General features: G+C 33.5%; 1 protein-coding gene across 3 annotated transcripts in view; it reads right to left on the bottom strand.

The window, feature by feature from the left end:
- The window catches only part of INTS13 (integrator complex subunit 13), a 32,928-nt gene that overhangs the window by 1,677 nt on the left and 9,812 nt on the right, over positions 1–21,439 (bottom strand). For 2 of the 3 annotated variants that reach the window (XM_060165276.1, XM_060165278.1), the window contains 12 exons: positions 21,099–21,301; positions 20,626–20,706; positions 19,080–19,170; positions 17,575–17,703; positions 15,976–16,060; positions 12,585–12,674; positions 12,287–12,376; positions 11,009–11,187; positions 9,730–9,900; positions 9,314–9,468; positions 8,783–9,013; positions 5,280–5,419 (listed from right to left, as the gene is read on the bottom strand). In XM_060165276.1, coding sequence (XP_060021259.1) covers positions 5,280–5,419; positions 8,783–9,013; positions 9,314–9,468; positions 9,730–9,900; positions 11,009–11,187; positions 12,287–12,376; positions 12,585–12,674; positions 15,976–16,060; positions 17,575–17,703; positions 19,080–19,170; positions 20,626–20,706; positions 21,099–21,301 — 1,645 coding nt within the window. The remainder of the gene's footprint in view (positions 1–5,279; positions 5,420–8,782; positions 9,014–9,313; positions 9,469–9,729; positions 9,901–11,008; positions 11,188–12,286; positions 12,377–12,584; positions 12,675–15,975; positions 16,061–17,574; positions 17,704–19,079; positions 19,171–20,625; positions 20,707–21,098; positions 21,302–21,439) is intronic. The other variant, XM_060165277.1, reaches the window with a different exon arrangement.

Genomic DNA, 21,439 nt, shown 5'->3' with positions numbered 1-21,439 from the left:
TCCCTCCAGCAGCAAAAATGCAGCGACGTGTGTACAATATTTCTGCCAGAAAAGCACATTTAAGATTCCAGAGTTCAAGGTTTTTCTGGGGGCTGGTCACGTAGGCATTCCCTGCCTAACTACAACTACCAAAATTCCAGACTCCCAGAAGGAAAGCAGGTGGTCAGTTCAGATATAAGGCAAAATAACTTCATCATTGGGGGAATGCTTCAAAAGCCATATTCCCAGATGTCAGCCAAGGGCCAAACTTGAAAGCAGGCTCTTCTAATGATAATACCCTCAGGCCTGCTATAGTTAACTCTTTTCTGCACAATAGAAAAGGCAAAAAAATTCTCTAACACCATATACAAAAATAAACTCAAAATGGATTAAAGACCTAAATGTAAGACCATTAACCATAAAACTCCTAGAGGAAAACATAGGTAGAATACTCTTTGACATAAATCATAGCAATTATTTTTTTCTGATCTGATTCCTAAAGCAAAAATAAACAAATGGAACCTAATTAAACTTAGAAGCTTTTGCACAGCAAAGGAAACCATCAACAAAACAAAAACACAACCTACCAAATGGGATAAAATATTTGCAAATGATATGACTGATAAGGGGTTAACATCCAAAATATAAAAACAGCCCTTACAACTCAACATCAAAACAAACAAACAAACAACTTGATTTAAAAATGGGCAAAAGGGGCTTCCCTGGTGGCGCAGTGGTTGAGAGTCTGCCTGCCGATGCAGGTGACACGGGTTCGTGCCCCAGTCTGGGAAGATCCCACATGCCGCAGAGAGGCTGGGCCCGTGAGCCATGGCCACTGAGCCTGCGCATCCAGAGCCTGTGCTCCGCAACAGGAGAGGCCACAACAGTGAGAGGCCCACGTACTGCAAAAAAAAAAAAAAAAAAAAAAAAAAAAAAGGGCAAAAGACCCAAATAGGCATTTTTCCAAAGAGGAAATGCAGATGGCCCAAAGGCACATGAAAAGATGCTCAAATCAGTAATAATCAGGGAAATGAAAATTAAAACCACAGTGAGGTATCACCTCACACCTGTGAGAATGGCTACTGTCAAAAAGCATACAGATAACAAACGCTGGCAAGGATATGGAGAAAAGGGAACCCTTGTGAACTGCTGGTGGGAATGTAAATTGGTGCATCCACTGTGGAAAACAGTATGGAGGTTTCTCAAAAAACTAAAAATAGAACTACCATATGACCCAGCAATTCCACTCCTGGGTATATATCCAAAAAAACCAAAAACACTAATTCAAAAAGATACATGCACCCCAATGTTCATAGCAACATTATTTACAATTGTCAAAATATGGAAGCAACCTAAGTGTCCATCAACAGATGAATAAAGATGGTGTGTGTGTGTGTGTGTGTGTGTGTGTGTGTGTATGCATGTATACATATATGCACATACATACAATGGGAGACTACTCAGCCACAAAAAGGAATGAAATTTTGCCATATGCCACAACACAGATGGACTTGGAGGGTATTATGCTAAGTGAAAGAAGTCAGACGGAGAAAGACAAATACTGTATGATATCACTTATATGTGGAATCTCAAAAATACAACAAACTAGTGAATATAACAAAAAAGAAGCAGACTCACAGATAGAGAAAACAAACTAGTAATTACCAGTGGGGAGAAGAAAGGGGGAAGGGTTACCAGTGGGAGGAGGGAAGGGGGGAGGGGGTTAAGAGGTATAAACTATTATGCATAAAATTAGCTACAAGGATATATTGTACAACACTGGGAATACAGCTAATATTTTATAATAACTATAAATGGAGCATAACATTTAAAAATTGTGAACCACTATACTGTACATCTGTAACATATAATATTGTACATCAACTATACTTCAATAAAAATAAATAAATAAATAGATAGATAAATAAAATTATAGCACTCCTAAAAGAAAAGATAGAAATAAATCTTTGTGACTTTGGGTTAACAAAGATTTCTCACATATAACACCAAAAGTACATCATAAAAGAAAAAAATTTATATATTGAACTTCATCAAAATTAGAAACTTCTGCTCTGCAAAAGTCGCTCTCAGGAGAGGGACAATCCACAGACTTGGAGAAAACATTTGCAAATCACATATCCAACATAAGATCTGTACCCAGAATAAATTAAAAATTCTCAAAATTCAACAATAAACCACCCCCCAAACAACCCAACTTAAAAATGAGCAAAATATCTGAATGGACCTTCATCAAATAAGATATACAGTTGGCAAATAAGCAAATGAAATGACACTCACCATCATTAGTCATGAGAGAAAATATAAATTAAAACCACAAGGAAATACTACTACATACTTATTAGGAGAGAAAAAAAAATCGTGACAATACCAAGTGCTATCAAGGGTGCAGAACAACCAGAACTCTCACTAACTGCTGGTGGGAATGCACATGTACAGCCACTTGGAAAAGTGAGTTGGCACTTTCTAATAAAGTCAGTCATATACAGTGGAATAAAAAAAAAAAAACTAATGATAAACACACAACACAGATGAATCACAAATGCATTATGTTCTATGAAATAAGCCAACCTCAAAAGGCAGCATACTCTATGATTTTATTTATATGACATTCTGAGAAAGGCACGATCATAGAGGGAAAAAGACACATCCATGGTTATGAGGGATTGGGGGCAGGGCAGTGTAGGACGAGCACAACTGTTCTATATCTGACTGTGGTAGTGGCTGTTACACAACTGTATACAAGGTCTAAACTCACAGACTGTGTGCCAGAGAGAGTTTATATTACTGCATATAAATTTTCCATAACAACAAAATTAGAAACATTTTTTCTTATTATAAAACTAATACATATTCATTAGATAAAATGTAGAAAACAGTAAAACATATGAAGAGGGGATAAATCACCCATAATACTACTGCTCTAACAACTATACATATTTTTTTAATGCCAATCTATAGCAATAAAATTACATTTTGGTTTTTCTATTATTGCATTACACAAAGAGAGGTGAACAGCTTTTCACCACATCTATAGGGCATGTTTGGAATAGCCCAACCTTCCATGCAGACTACACAGCAAGCACAAAATTCACTTTGGAGAGTCCTAGGAAGTTATTTTCCAAAGCAGATGAAACAGAGGTACAATAAAAGACCCATATCAAATTGCTGATCAGGAGAGACATATGACTTAGGTTGTAAAATAGAATGAAAAAAGAAACAAAAATACCAGTCTTGGATGGAAAGTTACAAGGGCAGGCAGTGATTTGCAATCAAGTTGCTTCTCATACAGGCCACTCTATATAGTGTTTCCAGGATGAAAAGCTTCAGGGATCTGGTTAATTGAATTATAGCTGATATTTCATCTAAGTGACACGCTCTAGTGCATATGTGTATAAAAATTCCTTTTAAAACAAAGTGGACATCATGGTATATACGGCTGTGTAACCTGCATTTTAAATTTAACTTATTATACATTAATTCATTAATTTTTTCATTTAACAAGTAATAATTGAACTTCTACTATGAACCAGGGACTGTAGTGGGTGGTAGTGAAAATTTACGACAGTAAATTTTTAAAAGCCCCTGCCTTCAAAATGTTTCAGACGAATAGTAGAGGCAACATATCAATCAATAATGTCAATGCAGTACTCTAAGTGAAGTGCTACCATAGTATTAATCATGGGATGCAATGGAAACACAAAGAAGTACCTAACTTAATTGTGAAAGGAAGTCCTCAGGGAATTCTTTTCTGAAAAAGTAGTTACTTAAGTTAAAATCTGAATGATATACATTAGCAAGAGGAAAGAGTGGGTATTTGTGAAAATAGTTATTCTGGGGCTTTATAAATTCCACCCTATGGACACACCATCATTTAAGTCATTCTCTTGCTAATTCATGTTTCAGTTGCTTGCAACTTTTTGCTACTATAAATAATAATTTTTAGAGTTCTATTTTCCAAACAGTGTTGAAGCATTGCTTAGATTAAACCTAAATTAACCTCATCCTAATCAGCAGTGGCATGTGAGTAATAGAATAATTTACCAATAGACATTTATTTAAATCCCACTATTTTCCAGGTACCCTGGGCAAATGCCTAAAAGACAAATATGATAAGATCTTACCTCTAATTTCAAAGAAATCAGTGAACTGGACAATATTAACATGTATTACAATATATACTATAACAATAGTATATAAAAAAACAAACAATCCCACCTTCTTCCTAGGATGAGCTGCCAATAATTGTAACTAGCTCTGAGGTCTTATGTAAAGGCACAGTGGTAAGAACTCAGTCCTTTGTCATACCGTTTCCCATTTACCCTGAAAGAACTGAATTTAGTTTACCTTCAAGATAACTAAAGCCTGCGGTGATTTCAGGCACTCCCAAACCCAAATCCTATCTTTGACTGCTAGAATTCCTCAAGAGGAAATTCAGCTTTTCAGCGTATAACTAAGACATAAAAGGTATTACAATAAAAATATTGTTTGTAATACCTTTACTGAAACCCATTCACAAGACATTTTAATGTATCAATAAATGGGGATATTAGATCCTTCCCTAAGTTCAGTAACAGCTTAGAGAAAAGAGTCTGTCCTCAATAACCTAGCACTTAGTATAGTGTTAGGAACATACACAGATTCAAGTTTATGTAATTAAAATTTCTTAAACCACAGACTTTATAGTAAAAGTGTTTATCTTCCAAAGGCTTCATTAATAAAGCTATGACACTATGTTTCCTTTAAAACTGACAAATGGGACTTCCCTGGTGGCACAGTGGCTAAGAATCTGCCTGCCAATGCAGGGGACATGGGTTCAAGCCCTGGTCTGGGAAGATCCCACATGCCGCAGAGCAACTAAGCCCATGTGCCACAACCACTGAGCCCGCGCTCTAAAGCCCGGGAGCAACAACTACTGAACCTGTGTGCCACAAATGCTGAGGCCCACACACCTAGAGCCCATGCTCCACAACAAGAGAAGGCACTGTAATGGGAAGACTGCACACTTCAACGAAGAGTGGCCCCCGCTCACCGCAACTAGAGAAAGCCCATGCACAGCAACGAAGACCCAACACAGCCAAAAATAAATTAAAATTAAAAAAAAAAAAAAGCTGACAAATGTATTTACTGCCTATATTTTCCAAGGCTGTGAACAAAGGGTCTCCTAAACAACATCAGGAGCAGTGAGTAGCTCTTCCTCACACACAACATAAAAGGACACTGTACAACAGAACTAAACTGGAAAACTTTTTACAAACATAGTTACCGCAGTTCTACCTTACCTTTTGATTTTTCTACTGGTGGAGTTTCATCCATCTCAACAAGAGGCTTTTTATTTGGAGGTTCTGGGGAATCAGGTGAATCTTTGATAATCTCAGCTTCAGCCAACTCTTCTTTTCCACGTTCTAAGATTCCTTTTAATCTGTGAGAGGGACAAATAATAAAAACTTAAAAAGTTTAAATTCTTAGAAATCTGAATGGTTCAATAATTTAACTAGACTTTACATACCAATCAATAAAAGATACCCAGCTCTCACAACATAAGCCTAGGAACAAATCAGAAGCTATACCTCAATTTAAAATCAGGTAAGAGAAGTTAACAAATTTAAACACAAGTTTCCCTTTTCCTCCCTATAATGCAGTAATTCAGTAACGTAGTCAGCTGTAAAATGGGGCTAAAATTATAAAAGAAAATGAAGAAGAATTTATAAAGGTAAAATTTTAAAGGTCAGAAATAATGTGATCTCTGTTGCAACAAAAAGAATAAAATATCTAGGAATAAACCTACCTAGGGAGACAAAAGACCTATATGCAGAAAACTGTAAGACACTGATGAAAGAAATTAAAGATGATACAAACAGATGGAGAGATATACCATGTTCTTGGATTGGAAGAATCAATATTGTGAAAATGACTATACTACCCAAAGCAATCTACAGATTCAATGCAATCCCTATCAAATTACCAATGGCATTTTTTACAGAACTAGAACAAAAATCTTAAAATCTGTATGGAGACACAAAAGACCCCGGATAGTCAAAGCAGTATTGATGGAAAAAAACAGAGCTGGAGGAATCAGACTCCCTGACTTCAGACTATACTACAAAGCTACAGTAATCAAGACAATATGGTACTGGCACAAAAACAGAAATATAGATCAATGGAACAGGATAGAAAGCCTAGAGATAAACCCATGCACCTATGGTCAACTAATCTATGACAAAGGAGGCAAGGATATACAATGGAGAAAAGACAGTCTCTTCAATAAGTGGTGCTGGGGAAACTGGACAGGTACATGTAAAAGAATGAAATTAGAACACTCCCTAACACCATACACAAAAATAAACTCAAAATGGATTAGAAACCTAAATATAAGACTGGACACTATAAAACTCTTAAAGGAAAACATAGGAAGAACACTCTTTGACATAAACCACAGCAAGATCTTTTTTGATCCATCTCCTAGAGTAATGGAAATAAAAACAAAAATAAACAAATGGGACCTAATGAAACTTCAAAGCTTTTGCAAAGCAAAGGAAACTGCAAACAAGATGAAAAGACAACCCTCAGAATGGAGAAAATATTTGCAAACGAATCAACAGACAAAGGATTAATCTCCAAAATATATAAATAGCTCATGCAGCTCAATATTAAAAAAACAAACAACCCAATCCAAAAATGGGCAGAAGACCTAAATAGACATTTCTCCAAAGAAGACATACAGGCGGCCAAGAAGCACATGAAAAGCTGCTCAACATCACTAATTATTAGAGAAATGCAAATCAAAACCACAATGAGGTATCACCTTACACCAGTTAGAATGGGCATCATCAGAAAATCTACAAACAACAAATGCTGGAGAGGGTGTGGAGATAAGGGAACCCTCTTGCACTGTCGGTGGGAATGTAAATTGATACAGCCACTATGGAGAACAGTATGGAAGTTCCTTAAAAAACTAAAAGTAGAACTACCATACGACCCCGCAATCCCACTACTGGGTATATATCCAGAGAAAACCATAATTCAAAAAGACACATACACCCCAATGTTCATTGCAGCTCTATTTACAATAGCCAGGTCATGGAAGCAACCTAAATGCCTAATGACAGAGGAATGGATAAAGATGTGGTACATACATACAATGGAATATTACTCAGCCATAAAAGGAAAGAAATTGGGTCATTTGTAGAGATGTGGATGGATCTAGAGACTGTCATACAGAGTGAAGTAAGTCAGAAAGAGAAAAACAAATATCGTATATTAATGCATATATGTGGAATCTAGAAAAATGGTACAGATGAACTGGTTTGCAGGGCAGAAATTGATACACAGATGCAGAGAACAAATGTATGGACACCAAGTGGGGAAAGTGGCAGGGGGGTGTTGGTGGTGTGATGAATTGGGACATTGGGATTGACATATATACACTAAACTATTAGGTAACTAATAAGAACCTGCTGTATAAAAAATAAAGTAAAATTCAAAAAAAAACAAATAAAGTGATCTTTGGAAGATACTTCACAATTTTAATTTCTAAAGATATAGACAAAATACTATTTCAAATTACAAATAAGATTAAGACATCTACTAGCATTTGTTCCCAAGTTTATGTACTGTGGAAATGTACTTATGTTCCTTAAGGTAGGAACTTAACTCCAAGCTTATTTTGAATTTCATATACTTGAAGATCAGTGGGATCTGAATGAGAATATTCTTTCCCCCCTCTTCTTAAAGCAAGACAATTCTGTTTCAGAAACTCAGCAGCACTAAGGAAGAAGTGATCCTCTAAGGCCAAAGGGAATAAAAGTGTCCTACTTATTTATGAATGAAATAATACACTTTCCAGAATTAGCTTCAAACTATTCGGGTGGGGGAGTTGGAGGGTGGTAGTGGTGAGGGGAATGGATGTGACTATATATGAAATGAGATCTGCCATGAATTGATTAACTTTTAAAAGTAGATAATAGATAACTTTTTATTCTACTCTTGGATTAAGTTTCAAATTTTCCATAGTAAGTTCTGTTTTTAAGGACTGACTACATTGCCATTGTAATAGTTACCTGGTTCTCTGCCTGATTTCTGGCAAGGAGGTAGAAGATAAAGCCAACTACTGATAATATGTCATGATATTTTTATTTATTATTTTATAACGTTTTTATAACGTTTTATAACGTCTTTATTACTTTTAACGTTTTTCTCCAAATTTAACCCGACATCACTATATAAATCATGAACTGAGGAAAAGAGTGTACTATTGAGGAAGGTTTTCAGAATAGGACTATGATTTTTCATGCTTTCAAGGGTTTCCTATGCCTATTTTTATAATAGCATCTTCCACACTTTGCTGTAAATCGCTCATTTACTTGCCTACGTCTACACAACACTGTACATTCTTCCAGGGCAGGGATCGTATGCCAAATGCCTGGCACATCATGGGCATTTAATAAGTATTCACTGAATAAAGAAATAAAACTATGCCTTTGATGTTCATAACACATAAAAGCAACTACTGATACCAAAAATCATGTATTATGACTTTCAGAAGTTAATTAGGAAAAAAATTAAACACTATCTTTGCCCCAATAGTAAAAAAAAATCATACCTCTTTAAGCCCAAGAAAGACCTTCCAGACTTGAAGAATGATAAAATAATAGTTATAAAATACAATAAACACATATTAAATGAAGTACTAATAAATAAGGTCTGAATGTTCAAATGTGCTACATGTAGCATGGATTATGCCAAAAGGCACCACAGTGCTATGTTAATTTAATTAAGAAATCACCTCTCTGAATCTTGCCAAGATTTCTCCTGTTCATAATCTTTCACTGCTTTCTCTGACTTGTCCTCTTTGTCCTCCCTTTTTCTTCCTCGTTTCTTTCGTTCTTCTTCTTCTGGGGGTTTGCTCCTACATGCCATTAGACATTCCAAGACTCTTTGATGTTTCTCCGAATTGTTGATATGGGCTCTGACAAGCGTTTCTAATTCATTCCACATGATACGGTACTGTTCATCTCTAAAAGTAAAGATTTAAAATAATGTTCTTACAAAATACTCTTTAAATAATATCCAAGTGTCACTTGTTACTGATAAAGTTAAAAGAAATAATTAAACATGGGTTTCCTTTCTCTTCCAATGGTGCAATTCTAAGTGATAATGTATCTAATTCTGCTATTTTATATCATTTCACCTTAATCATATGTATGTGTATATACACACTCCCAAACATATAATTTACATATGGAATAAGTTAGCTCAAAAAAACAGTAAGCATCAAGAAAATGTGATATACGAGAAAGAAAGAAAAAAACCCTACCTTTTAGGGCCTTTTCCTCTTGTACCAACTGTGGAAATAGGTAGAGGATCATTTTTTCTTTCCATATCAACTAAGTTGTATATTGTCTTTTGACAGTTTAACACATCTTCTTCTGTCAAAGATTCTTTCACAATAACACTGGCTAATGGAACTACCTGTTAGATTTAAAAAAAAAAAAAAAGAAAGAAAGAAAAAGAAAATCTGTCGTGAAAAATAAGTATTGAAGCATCTAGACAGTACTTGAATTGATTTTAAACATCACAATGGAGAGCTAATCTATAACCATCACTTCCATTTTCTATTACTAATTCTTTAACTGTAGCAAACTCTTATATTTCATTCTTTGCTTGATAAATGTTATTTGTAAAGAATATATAACTAATCTAGAAGAAAAACTGAAACTATTTAACACTTACCGCTTGCATGTTAAAGATGGTGGTCTGTGAAATAATCATAGGCCAGTAACGGGTATGTTTTTCTAACTGATCTTTTGCTCGTTCCAAAGGGATCTCAAGACTTCCATCGATTTTATATCTGGGGTCTAGAAAAGGAGTTAATCTGTTTTCCCTCATAAATTCACCAAAATCCTAATGATAACCAAATAAGATAAAATTAGAAACTATTTTCTAATGTTTCAGTACGGATTACATGTAACAGTCTGTTCCCCTGAGGTCTTCTGTCCTGTGATATGCAACAAAGCATTTTCTCTGACAGCCCGCCCTCCACACACTAATTTCTTCCTTTCTTTTTGAACATGAAACCTATCAGCCTTTATTCAACAGAGATGAAGAAAGCTTCAAACATTAATACATTCATGGTTCTTTCCACTTTTTAAAAACACTCATTTTTCTTCACTTCTATAATTTAACTCTTTTCTATTATATGCAGATAAAAGAATAAGTTCATCACATTAGAATACCATTTTGCTTACTTAAAAATTACCTTAATACAACATTAAAATGTTAATAGTGGTTATCTTTGAATGATGGAATTACAGGTAATTGATAGTCTTTGTTTTTGCTTTTTTTATAAAAAGAATCTACATTTTCTACATTTTCTACAATGAATACTTACTAGCTTTCTCCTTATTTAAAAAATTATGTAAAAATAAAAATGAAAAGCCTAATCAAAAACAATTACAGTACAAAACACTTTGTGGTTTACAAAGTATATTCATATACATCATTCACATTTAATTTTTATAACCACCTTAAAAAGTAGACAGCCATGAAATATCAAAGAAGGGTGGAAGAGTGAAAAATTCAAATCAGAACAATACAATTTCTACTAAAAATAGATAAAATTTCCTTGTATGCACCTCTCAATAATATAAAAATTTATAGTGTTATTTCAAAGTAGCAGAATCCAAACTTTCAAATGTTTATGCTTGGCACTTAAGTTACTAGAAATAAAATTCTACCTAAAATATTAGTTCGAATCAACTTCCATTCTCACCTATAATTCCAGCGTGTGTCAATGCTATTCAGATACTTCTCAGCATACACTGAGTATGTAAGGAAGACAACATAGTGATAAACAGCTCTTTTGAGCAAGTACTGCAGGAAATTCACCTAATTAAAACAATAATAAAAACCCAACTTCTCTAAACTTTTTGTCACAGATCTTAGCATATAATAGGTACTCTATGTACTTGCTGAATGACAGACTCAAAATTTATAGATATTAGAGTCTTACTGTAATCCGGTAGTCTGTAACTCTTCCTCCACACCCTTCACTAATTGAAGGCGGATCTTCTAGAATGGATCGAGAACTGCTAAGGACGTGCAAAAAAATCTCTCCTCCATGGCTACTAAGCATATGACTAATGACTTTGGAACCTGACTTTCGTGGTTGTTCCAATAAAACAGAACGACCTGTCAAAAACAAGATTACTCTATCAGTAATGAAATCCCAAGGGCTCTTAGTTCTTCCCTTAAGATTTATGTCTAGATTTTTCATTTTATTTATTGCTCTTCATATTTTAACCAGCATTGCTAATTGAGTGTATCTGCATATCAAGTCCTAAAAATCTGCATTCTAGCCTTAGCTTTCTCTTTGCTTCTCCAAGCTTACATAGTTACACAGTTTTCCAAAGTAAGTACAGTGGTCTCTGGTATAATGTTTGGTTATATTATTCATTCAATTACAAGTTCATACAAAATTTTTCTCCTGGACATCAAGAAGAAAAGTGGGACAACTCTTATATAACCCTTAGGTTATCAAAGCTACAAACCATTTGGGGGAGAAAGCAAGTCTCAATTCACTTCTACAATACCTCCTTATTGGCACTGTTATTTTAACTACTTGCTACTTTACATGACCAAATGTTATTTAATCTGAACATTACATAATCTGATAATCAAACTGTGCTTAATATAACAATGAAATTAACCTTATGATAAAGGCAGAGTAACTCTTTACAACAGTGGTTCCAAAACCTAGTTATTATAAGAATCATCAGAGGAGCCATCAGAATTTAGATTTAGCAAATGGAATTCAATAATTTTTTTAAAAATTTTTTACACAAGGAAACATCGGATTTAAAGTCATATCTATAAGAATAATATGGTATATTATTGAAAATAACATGTTTATTTATAATAAAGATATAGTGTTTAAAGAGAAATAATTCTATATATATTTTGTAATTTAAAATTGAATAGGCCAAGATAAACAAGTCTATATTATTCTATCGTCCAAAAAAAATTAACTTAGACTCTAAATGTCAAATTTTTAAAATAAAAATTCTAAAAAATATATTAAGTAAATTTACTTAGCTACAATAGTGTGAAAGACAAAGTCAACTTATTTTTAAACATTAGTAAAACTGTTAAATTTAAAACAGCTTTGGGAAATAAAATGGTTAGACTATATTGAAAAAAACAGCTTTTCGAGAATTCACATTTCACATATTCTCACTAATGATTTCACGTGACACAATCTCAGTCAAAACAATTAAATGATGAAAGTTACCATTTAGAAGAAAATTAGTAAGGCAGGAGGAAGGTCTACTATTTACATCTACGGGTGAAATTCGATAAGCGCCAGTGCAATAGTGTAATTCTGAAATAGAAGAAAACACTGATTTGAAAGAATATAAAGAAATATTTCCACAATTAAAAGAGGAAAAACAAGCAAAAACAAAAGCTTGTTCCTTGATCCTCTAAAACAATGAAAAACAAAAATTCAAAAAGAAACAAATAATCCGTACACAATACTTAAAGAATCTTTTGATTATTATTTTCTCTTTCAATTATTTTTAAATACCTACCAATGTTATTGGTCCTTGGTGTGCACCACTTTAATGTTATTGTTTCTTTAAATGAGCCTTCTCTACTGCTTCCACTTAAGTGGTTATCACCTTTAAAAATAAGTTAGAGAAATAATAACATTACTAAATAATCACAAACTTCAAATGTTTGACAAGATTTCCAAGACTTTAAGGTCTATAAGAGAAAATACCTCTGAGAGAACATCTTTGTTTAGAAAGTCTCCTAGAAAAATACCAAATTGACTTTGGATATCAGTTATTATTAAAATAAGTACTTCGTTTTCCTCCAAATTTCTCATTAATTAATTTAATCATTTCAGTCACTACACTAAAAATAACAGCAAATTTTTAAAAATTTTAAGAATCTACAACTGCTACCCTCTGACACCATTAAATGATAAAATAACATGGTTATGTAGAAAGCTTCAGGAACCTAAAATGAACAACTCATTGTACTGAATCCCAATAAATTTATTAGAAGAAACATAAAATGAGGAATCTATAAGGTAAATATATAAGAAGATGTAACAATGAGCACTTTTTGCCTTAATGGAGTTCAGAGTAAACAGATGTTAAAATAATAATGAACACTGAAGTCTTAAACCCTCAAGGTCATCCAAGAGGGTTGGAATCAACTTCTTCCAAACTCATGTTAACGTTGATATTTTGACCTCTTCCCATAAAAAACAAATGTTCTTAACAGCATCCAGAATCCTTTCCAGAAGGTTTTCAACTTTCTTTGCCAAGATCCATCAGAGGAATCACTATCTATGGCAGTTATAGCTTTATGAAATATATTTCTTAAATAGTAAGACCTGAAAGTCAAAATGACTCCTTGATCCATGTGCTGTGGAAAGGATGTTGTGTTGGCAGGCAAGAAAACAACATTAATCTCATTGTATGTCTCCATCAGAGCTCTTGAGTGACCAGGTGTACTGTCAATGAGCAGTAATATTTTGAAAGAAACCTTTTTTTCTGGCAGTAGGCTAAATCGTAGGCTTAAAATAATGAGTAAACCATGTTGTCAACAGATGTGCTGTTATCCAGGCTTTGTTGTTGTACTGATAGAGCACAGGTGGAGTAGATTTAGTGCAATTCTTAAGGGTCCTAGGATTTTCAGAAGGGTGAATAAGCTTTGGCTCCAATTTAAAGTTACCAGCTGCATTAGCCCCTAATAAGAGTGTCACCCTGTCCTTTCAAGTCAGGCACTGACTTCTCCTCTCTAGCCATCAAAGTCCTAGATGACATCTTCTTACAATAGAACGCTGTTTCATCTACACTGAAAATCTGTTTAGTGCAGCCACCTTCATGAATTATCTGACCTAGATCTTCTGGATAACTTGCCGCAGCTTCTATATCAGTACTCGCTGCTTCACCTTGCACTTGTATATTATGGAGACAGTTTCTTTCCTTAAACATCATGAACCATCCTCTGCTGGCTTCAAACTTTTCTTCTGTACCTTCCTCACCTCTTTCAGCCTTCACAGAATTGAAGAGAGTTAGGGCCTTGTTGTAGATGAGGCTTTGGCTTGAGGGAATGTTGTGGCTGCTTTGATCTTCTACCCAGACCACTATAACTTCCTCTATATCAGCAATAAGGCTGTTTCACTCTCTTATCATTTGTGTGTTCACTGAAGTAGCACTTTTAATTTCCTTCAATAATTTTTCCTTTGCATTCACAACTTGGCTAACTGGTGCAAGAGGCCTCGCTTTCAGTCTATCCTGGCTTTTCAACATGCCATCCTCACTAAGCTTAATCATTTCTAACTTTTGATTTAAAATGAGAGACATTTCACAGCAAAGGAAACCATAAACAAAACGAAAAGACAACCAACAGAATGGGAGAAAATATTTGCAAATAATGCGACCCAACAAGGGATTAGTCTCCAAAATTTACAAACAGCTCATGCAGCTCAATATCAAAAAAAAAAAACCCAATCAAAAAATGGGCAGAAGACCTAGAGACATTTCTCCAAAGAAGACATAGCTTCAGCTGGCCAACAGACATATGAAAAGATGCTCAACATCACTAATTACTAGAGAAATGCAAATCAAAACTGCAATGAGATATCACCTCACACTGGTCAGAATGGCCATCATCAAAAAATCTGCAAACAATAAATGCTGGAGAGGGTGTGGAGAAAAGGAAACCCTCTTGCACTGTTGGTAGACATGTAAATTGATACAGCCACTATGGAGAACAGTATGGAGGTTCCTTAAAGAACTAAAAACAGAGCTATTATATGATCCAGCAATTCCACTCTTGGGCACATATCCAGAGAAAACCATGGTTCGAAAGGATAAATGCACCCCAATGTTCACTGCAGCACTGTTTACAATAGCCAAGACATGGAAGCAACCTAAATGTCCAGTGACAGAAGAATGGATAAAGAGATGTGGTACATATATACCATGGAATATTACTCAGCCATTAAAAAGAATGAAATAATGCCATTTGCAGCAACATGGATGGACACGGAGATTACCATACTAAGTGAAGTGAGACAGAGAAAAACGAATATGATATGATATCACTTATATGTGGAATCTAAAAAAATGATACAAATGAACTTATTTACAAAACAGAAACAGACTCACAAACATAGAGAATGAACTTATGGTTACCAGGGGGAAGGGAGAGGGGAGGGATAGATTGGGAGTTCGGGACTGACATGTACACACTGCTATATTTAAAATAAAATGCCTTTCCATGAAAAAAAAATAAAGTAAGAGATGTGCAACTCTTCCTTTCTTAGAGGCCACTGTAGGGTTATTAACTGGACTAATTTCAATATTGTTGTGTCCCAGGGAATAGGGAGGCCCAAGGAGAGGGAAAGAGATGGGGAATAACCAGTCAGTGGAGCAGTGAGAACACACACAACATTTATGGAATAAGTTCTCTGTCTTATATGGGTACAGTTTGTGGAACCCCAAAACAATTTACAAGAGCAACATCAAAGATCATTGATCACAGATCACCATAAGAAAAATAATGATGAAAAAGTTTGACGTACTGTGAGAATTACCAAAATGTGACACAGAGACATGAAGTGAGCAAGTGCTATTGAAAAAATGTCGCCAAAGATTTGCTCAACCCAGGTTGCCACAAACATTCAATTTGTAAAAGAACGCAACATCCGTGAAGCACAGTAAAGCAAAGCATGATAAAATGAGGTATGTCTGTATTTGTTCCATTAGCCTAGTCTTTCCCAAAGTAAATTCAATAGAACACTAGTTCCATGGCCATTAATGGGTGATATTGTCAGGTAAGTTTGGAACGGGATGAACTAAAGTCAATCAGGTTTATTTACTCAAGAACTTCTCAAAGCTGTTAGTATGCTTTCATATGTTAGATCTTACAAAATAGTGTTTTCCAACGTCTCTTACTTACCACTTTTCAGAAAATCTACATGTGCATCTTTGTGATGAAGTAGCTCCACATCATAATTGGCAGATGTGTTAGCATGTTGTTCTTCCTTAAAGCAAAATTTAAAATAACTTGGTTTTGTTTTTAAAACAATGAAGTAATTATTCATTTTGCTTAAAGTGAGATCAAATATACCCAACAATAATTAGCTATAATAAGGGGATAGTTTGCTCAGTAATTAATCTATTTAAAGATGCAATAATTTTCCACAGCAATATAAACTATATTAAAAAACTACTGGCTACATATCAGTAATAAAGTAGTGATTTTTCTTATGTTATGTCAGAATTAACATAGATGGTTCATCTAGAAATTTTAGAATTTTTTTTACTCTGAATGCATTGTCCTGCCAATACTTTTTAAACACAAATATGATGTAATTGAAATAGTTTACTCAATGTAAAATAGTTGATTGAAGGAGGAAATAGCATCTTTAAATACCTATAGTAAATTAGCAAGCACCAATTATATAAAATAGCAAATACAGACTAATAAACAAGTTTAGTAACTTGTCCTCACTAAACAGTAAATAGAAACTTCAGTATTATCTATTTACAAGAAAAAGACAAAGACTGAGAAGTCACACCAGTAGCACACAAATATGGTCAAATTTAAAAAGCAAGGTATCTGTCACCCTCAGAGTATTTTTCTTATAACTCATGAAATTATATTAAAATACGTCTATCATGCTATTTTAGTTGTTCACTGCTGCCTCACCTAAACTGTTCTACTGGTTAAGGCTATAATTTCTATTAAAGAGCCAGCCAGTGGTATAAGGAGGAAATCAATAATGAAAAGATTACATTTCTCATGCAATTTAGTTTTCATCATATGGTGGCAAAAAAAATGAAACTGGACTTATAAGAAAGCTAATTTAAATTTTTAGATATACTGGCTACTTTACATTTGTAAATATAATCAATACAATTAAATGTAACTCCCCTCAGTAAAAATTCATTTGAAGCTTTCTATGGCCCAGACATTGTGCCGGTCTTAGACAACTAAATAACATAATGAAAATGACAAGACAGTAACAGATTCCTAAGAAAATCCATTAGTAAAATCATAAGACTCATATGTTTTTCAGCTAGAATCATAAACTTGTTTAAAACTATAAACTATTTTTCCCTAGTTAGACCTATTAGTTACAAACACCTTTATACTGGGTAGGCAAGAACAAAAATATAAGAAAGAAAAGATCTACTAGAACACACAAAGTGAGTAAAATCTAATAACAACTGTCAGGAAAAGAATCACAGAAAAAGTAATCATTTCAGATAGAAATTATATTTTGATGAAAGTAATGAGAACAAAATTAAAAACAAAAAAGCTGATACAGAATGTTCTTATTAGGAAAAAAAAAATACAGCACTTTGTTCTGTGATCCTTTCTTGTTGCTTTTCATTATTTACTAACCTGGTCAAAGACACTGAATGTGTGCTAGCAAAACAGAAAATATGATATGGGAAGAAAAAGTTAAGGTTCATTAAAATAAATAATACATATCAAATATTTAAAATGCAAAGCAGGGCTTTCAAAACAGCAAGAAAAAGAACTGCCTACCTTCATTGGAATATTTGTAATAGTAGTTGAAGCCAAGTCGAAATGCTGCTGTACTAAAATATTTAATTTGGTAGCAAGATGCCGTCCTGCACGAACACTATGAACTTCGCTGGTTAAAACGGGGGACAACTATAGAAAGGTATGAAAAAAAAACCCCACAAAACTTTAAACATTTTAACTTAGTGCTAAATATTTTACTTCAACCCATGAAAATTAAGTACTTTTACTTGTGAGAATTTAGGGGGGAAAAGGTCCATAAATTAACCATAATCATTATTTTAGTAATACATTTTTATACATTCACTCATTCAACGATAGGTATTAAAGAGAACTTACTGTATAAATTACCAGAAGCTGTGTGAGCTACTGGAGGATACAGCAGTGAACAGGCGAAATCCCTGTCCTCTTGAAACTTAGCGTAGAATAGTCTTTGATTTAAATCTATATTTTAATTTATAATTTTTACTTCTATTTATCTATATGCAAAATTGATTTGAAGTGTCCCACAGAAATACGGTAGAAAAAATAATTAATTTTGTGGAGAGGACAAACCTCTGCAGATACTACTACTTATTACGAAGAATGAAAATCACTACAATCATCATATTTTGTCACCAAGAAATGTATAAGGCAGCCAAAAGTTACTTATAACAAGGCAACAAAATTTTACTCATTCCAGGGTAATAGTATTTATTGTAAGTAAATTATTTACTTATCTCAAAGTAAAGCCAATATAATGTTATGTCACCAAGAGTCAGAAAAAAGTTAACAAAAAATGGGCTTACACTGGAAACCACATAAAACACAATGATAGAGATAATGACCTAAAAAAGAAATCAGCTATTAAAAAAAACATTATCTAAGTTAATACTTCACGTTTATATTAAGTAATGCTAACTAAAAAAAACAAAAATAAGAACATACACATTTAATATAGTTATACAAACACACATATCTCTATTTCTAAACACAGACCACCAATGGAGAATATTATGTGATGTGAATCCACTTAACAATCAACAGACTCATCTCTTCCTTTAAAATTGTTCAAATTTATTTGAAAAGTAAAACCAAGGTTGGAAATTAGTCTTTTACCCCTCTGGATAGGTAAAGTTAATTTCTTTGTTATAGGAGTGTATTTTGATTAAAGAGTGTATTGTTTTCCTAATGAGAAGAAAAACAGTTCTACAGAGTAAGAAGTCATTAAAGCAATTGAAATCCATTACAGTAACTGAAATTTGAGGAACGATACAAATTGTGTATGGTTTGAGAACACAGTTATTTAAAATAAACATCAACAGGCAAACAAAACAAAATACTTTCAAAATCTACAATTATAACATAAAGCACTAATCTAGGTACTTTGCCATACAGGTTGCTTTCAAAACTCTAAATATTTTTGTATCAGAAAATGTTGGCAACCTGATCATTCTTATGCTAAACCTTCTCAGCATTTATTATTAATAATTAACAATGATCTCTTCTTCCATTACTTCTGCACTTACCTCTTTTTTAGGACGATCAGATACAAGGCTGTCTTCACCAACTGGGTAGGTATGGATCAAGACTAGCTCACACTTCTGAATCTGCATGAGACTTAAAGAGAAACTTTTCACTTAGAATATAAGACTATATACTACGTAAAGAATTCAGGCAGGTAAACTATAAAAAGTTTTATATACTAAAACAGTGTGTCTCTATAATCAGATACCACAGTTAACATAAAAGCTAAATATTCAGAAAGACTGTATAACTGCTGTACTTGTATGAACATTTAATGAATAATTTATATGAGTTTAATTGAAATGCAAAAATGATCATTTTGTGTATTCGAAGGATAAAATAAAGAGAAAATTCTTATACTCTGGTATAATTTTCGATAGATAACTGCCACAGAGAAAATGAATATATTGTGTATTAATTTCCCTTTTACTAGTGTTTTTCAAGAACAAATTATATTACCTATAATTGGTTATTTCCAAGAATACAGAATTTGTAATACTAAAAAGTTACCCCCAACTTTTTATTTTATTTATTTTTTGCCCCCTCCATTTTATTTCTTTTTTTAAATTGAGATACAGCTGATGTACAATAATAAAAGTTTCAGACATACGACAGTGATTCACAATTTTTAAAGGTTATACTCCATTTATAGTTACTATAAAATACTGGCTATATTCCCCATGTTGTACAATATATCCTTATAGCTTATTTATTTTATACATGGTAGTTTGTATCTCTTAATCCTTACCCCTATCTTGCCCCTCTCCCCTTCCCTCTCTCCACTGGTAACTACTAGTTTGTTCTCTATATCTGTGAGCCAACTTCTTATTTTAAAATTTCCAAACCTACAGAAAAATTGAAAGAAAAGTACTATTCAATGAACACCCATATATCCTTAACATAGATTAGCTAATTAGCTGTTAGCTACATTTGTTTTCACTATAAATGCCTAAATAGATGTACATTTATTTTTTTTACTAAGTCATTTGAGAGTAGTTGCAGAGGAAATGATACTTCATTCCTAAATACCTCAGCATGCTTCCTTCTCCTAGTGAGAATAATCCTACTTGTTGATGATAACAGTACTCCACCTAGAAAATTAATAGTAGCTCAATCTAATACAGACTCCTCACAGCAATTGCCCCAAACATATCTTTAGTGGCTTTTTTCTTTTTAAAAAATTCAGACAATATAATTAGTTATGTTTTGATTTGGTACATACTGAATAATGCTACCAATGATTTGCTCATTTTATAGATTTGTAATACAGAGTATGAGAACAAGCCATCAAAAAAATATGCATTATAAATTCATGTATTATTTTATCCTTCTGCTCACCTTTTCTGTGAGCAAAAAGTAAAATTTTAAACTTAAAGGGAAAATGGGACAAGAAGTTTCTGATCGAACATACATTTTTGACTAATTTGTAGAGCCAGTAGAGAATTCAAGGGAATGGTACCAATTATCATTAAAATTATTGGAATAATTATAATGAAGTAAATATGACTATAAAATGGAATATTTATTCCATTTATGGATTATACTCACTGATCTGAATTTGCAGCAAGCTTGTTATGTTCATGAATTGTTTCCTGGACACAGTCCTCAAGCATTCGCACATGACTATCACTATGGCATAAAAAAGATAAAACCAACTTAAATAAATAAATAGTAAGAGAAAAAATTAAACACACTATTCAGCTGTAGTATCTTGTTACAGGCACTTAAAATTACTTCAATAAGGACTGTCTGTAGTGTGCTCATTTACAATACCAAACAACCAATTGAATGAAAAACTAGTGAGGAAAAAAAGTCAAATAGACCTACGTGATAACAATCTAAACAGTTTTCAGTAAGATGAACTGGATATTTTAGAACTGGATAAACACGGTTTCGATATTAGAAAGGCCACATGTGATATCCTTAAATGCTAACATGTTGCCCCTGCTTTTTTTAAATAAAAACTACAATAGGATATTAAAATTCCCTCAGTGAAAGAATTACTGTGATTAATGGCTCACCTTTTTGCATTAGTAATGCAAATTATTCGTCCTCTATTTCCAACACGTTCTGCATTCTCCATTAGTAGAGTACGAGCCTCATGTTGGTATTCGGTAATTTTACAGAGGGTTTCCACTGCTGCAACAAGACCATGCAGAATACTGCAGCATTCTGGATCTGCCCGTGGATTAGGAGGCCCAACAGCAGCTAACGCTGCCATCAGCTAAGTAAAAGGGAAAACAATCATGTTGACAAGAATAAGCACAAGTCAGACAAAGGCATCACAAGAAAATGAAACTACAGACCAATGTATCTTATAAATATGGATACAAATATCCTCAACAAAATACTAGCAAACTGA

The sequence above is a fragment of the Lagenorhynchus albirostris genome, chromosome 11 (genome assembly GCF_949774975.1).
Source record: "Lagenorhynchus albirostris chromosome 11, mLagAlb1.1, whole genome shotgun sequence".
Taxonomy (NCBI): Eukaryota; Metazoa; Chordata; class Mammalia; order Artiodactyla; family Delphinidae; genus Lagenorhynchus; species Lagenorhynchus albirostris.
This window is presented reverse-complemented; position numbering and strand designations above follow the sequence as displayed.